Source organism: Belonocnema kinseyi, chromosome 6, assembly GCF_010883055.1.
Source record: "Belonocnema kinseyi isolate 2016_QV_RU_SX_M_011 chromosome 6, B_treatae_v1, whole genome shotgun sequence".
Taxonomy (NCBI): Eukaryota; Metazoa; Arthropoda; class Insecta; order Hymenoptera; family Cynipidae; genus Belonocnema; species Belonocnema kinseyi.
The window spans coordinates 13,241,658-13,249,821 of record NC_046662.1 but is presented as its reverse complement, the minus strand read 5'-3'; the positions used below and the strand labels follow the sequence as shown (position 1 = coordinate 13,249,821).

General features: G+C 26.1%; 1 protein-coding gene across 1 annotated transcript in view; it reads left to right on the top strand.

Moving 5' to 3' along the window:
• The window catches only part of LOC117174732 (paired amphipathic helix protein Sin3a-like), an 8,486-nt gene extending 1,785 nt beyond the window's left edge, over nucleotides 1-6,701 (top strand). Inside the window, exons 3-5 of the mRNA XM_033364057.1 lie at nucleotides 2,229-2,362; nucleotides 2,476-2,647; nucleotides 6,054-6,701. Of these exons, the coding sequence (XP_033219948.1) occupies nucleotides 2,229-2,362; nucleotides 2,476-2,647; nucleotides 6,054-6,278 (531 nt within the window). The 3' untranslated portion in view covers nucleotides 6,279-6,701. The remainder of the gene's footprint in view (nucleotides 1-2,228; nucleotides 2,363-2,475; nucleotides 2,648-6,053) is intronic.
• The last annotated feature ends 1,463 nt before the right edge of the window (nucleotides 6,702-8,164 follow it).

Below are 8,164 nucleotides of genomic sequence, written 5' to 3'. Positions count from 1 at the left end.
AATTATATACTATATAATTAAATTAAATATATATTATATATGTATATATAAATTTATATATCAGAGATCATATAAATTTATATATAAGAGTTATAGTAACTCGTACGGTTCTTTTTTTCTGAGAAAAATGTAAATATTCGGTAGATTAGAGAGTGTAAATACGTAAATAGGATTTTGATACGTACTGTAGGTTACAAGTAGCAGTGGCACACGAACTTGTATAAATTATAAAGAAAAGAGAAGGAAAGATTTCTTGATAGATTAGAGTAAAGTCACACGCACAGTCATTTTTTTCACAATTGCCGTGAATGTTCCGTTTCCCGATGTAAATATCGAAGGCAAAATAATATAAAAAAAAAAAAACTCTAACGAGGTCATTTTTCCGGATATCTTTTCTTTTTGACAAAAAAAAAAGCGTCGATAAAACGAATCATTTTCCAACATTTTATGGCGAGCGTACCTACTACTTTTAAAAAAAAAATCTTTTAATTTTCAAAGATTAAAGAGAACTAATTTAATTATTTATATTAGAAGTGAACTAGAATTCGTTTTTATGAAGAATCGGATTTTCAGGAATTTTTGGCTCTTGGTGTCGACTTTTTTTTTGGACAAAGTATTTTTTCTAAATTGTCTGGAAATTCTGATATTTTCTTTTAAACGTGGAAATTTTCGAATTGCAATTTCATAATTTATAAAAAGTCGACACCACAAGATTAAAATACACTATTTTTTTCTGTCAGGTTCCAAAGTACTTTACCATTTTTTTTTCAGAGAACTAAAAAAGCACAACGAGACGTTAATATCGCACGTTATTAATTACTATTAATTACAAAAACTAATTCTTGCGTCCGATCGAATAAATTGTACGTCTCGAATAATTTTCATTTAATGAAAAAAACAAACAAACAAACAACAAAAAAGCAACAACAACCTTGGATTCAGTCGAATCTTTCTTCGAAATTCGTAACCGAAGTAAAAACGAATACCAATTTTCATGATTGTTTCGGTCATCGCGTCATTTGTAATATATTTTTTTTCACCACCAACTTGTCCCGAAAGACGGTGAAATTTTATGTGAATGTCACGATTCCGTATCCGTACTTTTCCTTTACGCGATAAATTTTAACCTTGACATATACACATATATTAGATAGATATATATACATAAATATAAATATATTTTGTATCTTTAACTTGTATATGAAGTAAATATGCATATAATGATATAAATGGCAACAATATTGTAAATTGAAATACATGAACGATGCTTTTAAACATTATTGTCTAACATCATTTTTGTACCACTAATTTTTTTTATCAGTTTTACAAATTTTATGATTTTACAAGAGAGAAAAAAAAAGAAAAAAACCAACAACAACTTTACTTTTTTATTTGTTTCTTTAGTTTTTGTTCCTTTATGCGCCCTTGGCAGAAATTTGTTGCTGTTTCGATTCATCTTAGCGATGCAGATCTATTTATCTTTTTTTTACGCTTTTTTCTGCTCATTAGCGTCAAATCACCTTTGCTTTTTATTTATTTATTTTTTTGTGTAACTCGGCTATTGATCCTCGCTCCTTCACATGTCACTTTTCTGCTTTAGATAAATATTTTTGTACCCTGAGAGATATTTTATGTACTGTTAATATACCATTTTTGCATTGAAATCTGCACTTGTATCTCGCCGAGAAATTTCTTTTCAGTCAGTGAATCGCACTTGGAGAGCGACGCACGCAAAAATGTTATTTTAACTCGCATAGAGTATCGATTTAACTTTTACGTTTTGATGGTTTTTGATTTTGTGAATTCGAGAAAATTTATTAATCACATGGAGATATGAAAAGACGCGAGTTTGAAAACGAATATTGTTGAGTAGTTTAAAGAAAAGATAAGTATATACACACGCTATTTTTCTAATTTTCAGTCGAAACTTCTATTTCTTCAAAGAATTAATTGTAATAGGAAAAGATTTTTGAGTGACTATATTTTTCATATACAAGTTTATATAAGGATATTTTTTTTTTGTTCTGTTTTCTTTTTTAATTTTGCTTTTCCGATTTTGAACCTCGAGTAATATTAGGCGAACGCGATAGGCTTCCCTGCATCATTTCTCATTTGTTCATTTTTTAAGATATAAGGCGATCATATATTTTTTTTTTCAAGTTATCCAATTAGGATTTACAAATTTTTAAATTTTCAAACATTGAGTGACGAGGTGGTGATTGTTGTAGATCGACGGAAATGAAATTTGGCAGAGTGTACGCATTATGGCGAAACGCAAGCCAACAATACTCCCTCGCAATATTCGACATTATCAAACTTACGCTGCTAGGATCAATAAAGCTGCCCAGGAACGAAAAGCAAAGTATGTATTAAACAAAAGAAAAATTAATTTCGTTGTTTTTATTCGTGTGAGAAGAAGATCGGATAATTAATTTTCAAAATTAAGTGAAATTTTGGAAAAATTTAATGTTACAGCTTAGCGGAGGAGAAAAAGCCATTTGATTCTGAAGACGCAGCTGATGGGTCCGAAATTATTTCTTCCCACGAGATGGAATGTCAATTAGTTCCCCTCGATTATCGCTTATTCTTTATAATGAACGAGGGCGAATTTTATTACAGGTACAAGGCTTTAGCGCGATCATTGGAGGTAAATTTTCATATATATATTTTTTTTTCCACCCAGAATAATTAGAGAGAGAGACAGAGAAATGCTACAAAATTTCCTTGATAAAATTTCTGACTTGGAAATTGATCAAGTTGACTTTTAATTTTAAAACAGTTAAAAATATTTATTATTTATTACAGTAATTCAATTTCTTATTTTAACCTTTTAAATTTTACGTGATGTCTTTGTTAATTCTTCTGATTTGACTTTAGTTTCCATTTGAATTTTAAAATTCAGATGTATTTTTTCGGTGAATTATTGTGATTCTTTTGAATTTTTCTGAATTCTAAATTTTCGGTAATTCAATTCAATTTTGTTATTCTCCGTGAATTTTAAATTATTTTCTTCTTTAATTTCACTTGAATTTGGTCAGGGGTTTTGTTCGTTTATTATTTGCATTATTTTTTATTTTCTTTCATTTTTTTTTCACTTAAATTCTTTTTTATTTTTGAGACAAATCCACGTTAGAACGTTAGAAAATTTAGGAGTTTGCTCATTTCGAATTTTCCTTTGTTTATTACTTAAGTAATTTTTAATTGAATTTTCGTTACTTATTTGAATCCTTTTAAATATATTTGAATTTTTGTTAATTCAATATACTTTTCTTTAATTTTCTTGATATTTTCTAAAATTCTTCCGGGTGTGCTTTAGTTACACATAAACTTTTAAATGCACATCCATTTTTTGTGGTCATGATCTAAATTGTCTTCAATTTACTTGAATCTTTCTGAATTCTTGTGAATTTTCGTGATTATTTTTGTGAATTTGTGCTTCAAATTCTGTACGTTTTTAAAAGTTTTTTTTTTAATTTTGCTGAAAACTCAGTTGAATTCCCTTGAATTATTCTGAGTTTTTGTCAATTCAATTTACTTTTTTTTTTAATTATTCAAAAGTTCCCTTTAATTTCACTTGAATTCATTAAAAATTTCCAATTCAGATGTATTTTTTTGTTACTTAATTCGATTCTTTTGAATTTTGTTAATTCTGGTAAGTTTGATTTAATTTTATTCAAATAAAGTAAAATTTCCTTTTACTCGTCTGCATTTTTGTTAATTCAATTTTTTAAATTTAGATGTATTTTTCCCGTTTATTATTTGGATTTTTTTTAACTTTCTTGAATCCTTCTGTATTTTGTTAGTTCAACATACTGTTTTGAATTCAGATCTGTTTTTTGTTTATTACTGGGAATTTTTAAGTACTTTAAAAATTTTTTTTTTTATTTCCTTGATTTTTTCAATTCATATGTATTTTTTGGTGTATTTATTTGAATTCTTATGAATTTTCTGGAATCCTTCTGAATTTTTATTAATTCAATTCTCTCTTTTTCTAATTGCTGTACATTTTTCGATTTTTTAAAATGTTGCTTTTAAGTACACTTGAATTAAATTAAATTTTTTAATTCAGTTTTTTTCGTAAATTATTTGGATTCCATTGTAGTTGAATACTTGAATCTTTTTGAATTTTTTCTTAATTCAATTAACCTTTTTTCAATTTTCGTACATTTTTTGAATTTTTTTTGTTAATTTATTTAAATTGTTGAAAATTTCTTTGCATTTTGTCAAAGTTCGATTTCCTTTAAATTCTTCTGAATTTTGGTTAATAAAATTTTTTATATCACTTCTCCTAAAATTATTTTAACTTCAATTCAATTCAGTTCAATTTTTATATTCAGATGTATTTTTTCGTTAATTATTTTGAATCTGTTTTGAATTTGTTTTGAATTCAGTTGAATTTTTAAATTTTAATGTACTTTTTTCGTTTTTATTAGAATTCTTTTGATTTTTCCTGCATTCTTCTGAATTTTAATTGATTTTTTTTTAATTCCCCTAAAATTTCTGTAATTCCACTTGAATTCTTTTGAATTTCTGTTATTTCAATTGAATTTTATTTATTTTCCTTGCATTTTTTTAAGTATCCAAAGGTCACTTTAATTTCACTCGAAGTCAGTTAAAATTTCAATTTCAGATGTAATTTGTTGTTCATTATTTGAACTCTTTTGAGCATATTTGGTTTTTTTAGAATTTAATTTTTTTAATTCATATCTATTTTTTAGTTGTATTTATTTGGATTCTTTTAAATTTCCTTGAATTCGTCTGGATTTTCGTTAATTCAATTCAACTTTTTTTTAATTTCCGTTTTTTTTTTTTAATTTTGGGTAAATAACTTTTTTTTAAATTCTCCTAAAATTACTTTAATTCCACTTGAATTCAGATGTATTTTTTCGTTAATTATTTGGATTCGTTGCAATTTCCTTCGAATTCCTCTGAATTTTCGTTAATTAAATACAATTTTTTTTATTTTCATATTTTTTCTCAAGTTTTCCTCAATTCCACTTGAAATGAATTGAACTTTTGTTAATTCATTAAAATTGTTTATAATCACCTGGAATTTTGTTTAAAGTACAATTTCCCTTGAATTCAGTTGAATTTAAAGATTTTAGTTGATTTTTTTCGTTAATCGTTTGCATTCTTTTGAATTTTCTTGCATTATTCTGAATTTTGGTTTGAATTTCCTTGAACTTTTTAAAAGTTCGATTAAATTAGTTAAATTTTCTAATATTAATGTAGTTCTTTCGTTAATCATTTGCATTCTTTTGAATTTCCTTGTATTCTTTGGAATTTTTGGTTAATTAAATTAATTTTTTAAATTCTAAAATCACTTTAATTCCACTTGGATTCATTATAAATCTTAAATTCAGATGTATTTTTCCCATGAATTATTTGCATTCGTTTGAATTTCCTTGAATTGTTCTGAATCTTTTTTAATTCAATTTTGTTATTTCTTTCAATCATTTTTAATTAATCCATCGTTTGTTTTAATGTCACTTGTATTCAGTTGATATTTTAAAGTCAGATCAATTTTTTTAGTTGAAATTTTAAATTCAGTTGTAGATTTTTTCGTTAGATAGTAGAATTTTTTTGAATTTCCTTTTATTCTTCTCAATTTTGGTTAATAGCGTTTTTTTCAATTCCTTCACTTTATTTAAATTCTCCTCAGAGCAATTTAATTCCACTTGATATCACTCAATTTTGTTCAATAATCGTCTGCATTCCCTTGAATTTTTCTGAATTTTTGTGAATCTAATTAAATTTTTTTTAATTCCACCTAGTTCGCTTTAATTCCATTTGGATTTATTTTTGATTTTTTGTGAATCCAATTCAATTTTTTTTAATTCCACCTAGGTCGCTTTAATTCCATTTGGATTTATTTTTGATTTTTTGTGAATCCAATTCAATTTTTTTTAATTCCACCTAGTTCGCTTTAATTCCATTTGGATTTATTTTTGATTTTTTTAGAGTTTAGTTGTATAAAATGGTTTTGAAAAAATCCCTAAGTTCGAAAGATGAAAAAAAAATGCTCATTTTTTTTTCTCCCCTTTCTTCTCCAGTCTCATCCACTAGTGACAAAGAGCAAGAATGCAAAATTCCACCAGTGGTTCGCGAGTTGGACACGTGAAAATGTGAGCGAAGAGCAGCACAAAATTTGTCAGGATTGGTTGATGGGACGTTATGAGAATCTGATTCCGCACAGGACGCGAGTCGTGACCGACAACAATCAAACGCGAACCCCCTATCGCCAATACAATCGATATCGTGTCGATTATTTGCAATAGGGTGACACCACTTTTGGCAACGATCTCTTTCTTATTCGTGAATACTCTCTCAAAGTCACAGCACAGCAAGTGCGCCAGAACTTTTTCTGAGAGGGAGGTAGAGAGAGAGAAAGAGAGAGAGAGATCCAAAGCGAAATTCTCAAATGTAAAATATCACTATAATTTTTTTTTATTTGTTTTTTTTTTCTGTTTTCCTTTTGAACCAATATTTTGGTCAAACAAGAGACATCACGAACTAACTTGTAGAGAAATAGTGTCGATCCTTTCCTTTGTAGAGGAACCTGCAGTGTAAATTCCAGAGAGAAAACAAAAAATGCAAAAGCAAGATGGTTGTGATTCGAATACCTAACAAAGAAAAAAGAAAAAAAAAATTCAACGAAGCGCCTGTTTTTTTTTCTCGTATTTAACTAGGCAAAAAATATGCAAATGTATATCACAGACTCCTGCGAATTTTCTAATCTGTAATTAAGTTTATATAGTTGTTCTTTGTACAGATTGTTTTTCTTCTACGATGATGATAATCTTTACATCTTATTAAGCCTTTTATATATACATACACACATCAATTATTAATATTAATATTATTATTATATTATTATTATTATTATTATGATTATTATTAAAATCTAAGAACTGTAAATATAAATTACGACGATTCCATACCTCGGTATAGATTCTTTTGATGAATATTTTACTAACCACCTTTTGCGACCGAATTCGAAAAAAAAACTCGTCGCAGCTACGAAGTATTAGCTTTTAATTGTATTTGCCCCTCCTCGCATATTCAGAAGTCTATTTTTAACACGTCTTTATTATTTTTTTTTTCCTACGTTATTTTGTACTTGAATTTATCTCAAAGTCCCAAATTTTTATCATCCCCGATGAATAATTTTGTTTGTCCTATATTTGCATTGTAAGTACAAAAATATGTGGGGTGGCCGGTGAAAAGGGAATTTACCGGGAATTTATTTTTTTCACCTGGAACTTTACAAATTTTTTGAAGAAAAAAAATTCTATTTAAAAAAATTCTTAAAATTTTTATTTGTTTATAATCCAGTTGAATCTTTATCCCTTTCAATTTAATTTTTAAGCGTACATTTTTTATTTAAAGAATTTAAAAAATAAAGTTTTTGAGACTTAAAAAAAATGAGTGGCTTAAATCGACAATTTTGGAATTAGAAAAAAAAAACGTTTTGGTTGAACAAAAGGGAATATAAATTATAATTTTTGAAATTTAACCATAAATTAAAGGTTAATAGGTGAATAATAATTGATTTGACAAGACGATTCGGAATCAGTTAAGAATTCAATTGCTTCAATTGGAATTTTGTAAATAATATATTTATAATTAAAGGCTTTTATCAAATTAAAAATATTGTTTTCAACTGAAAATATAAAAAATAAATTTATAAGAAAAATATTGAATTTTCAATTCAAAAGGAAAAGTGAATAATAATTGATTGTACAAGACAATTCAGAATAAGTTCAAAATTTCTAGATTTTAACGTTAAAAATTAAATTGTTTCAATTGGAATTTTGTAAATAATATATTCATAATTAAAGGCTTTCCTCAAATTAAAAATATTGTTCTAGTCTAAAATTTGAAATTTTGTAGTTAAGAAAAATAAAAATTGCTAATTAGATGTTACATATTTGATTTTTCATGTAAAAATGATAATTTTTAACCAAGTTGTTCAATTCTCTACCAAATAATTGCATTTTGATCAAAAAAAGCAATTTTTGTTTAAACAGATAAACTTTTATTTTAAAAAAATTTAAGTAGTTTGAATTTTTACCCAAAAAAGGTTCCAGTTAACTTTTCAAGATCAAAATATGAATTTCTTTTAAAAAAATAAGTTTCTACGAAAAATATTGAATTTTCATTT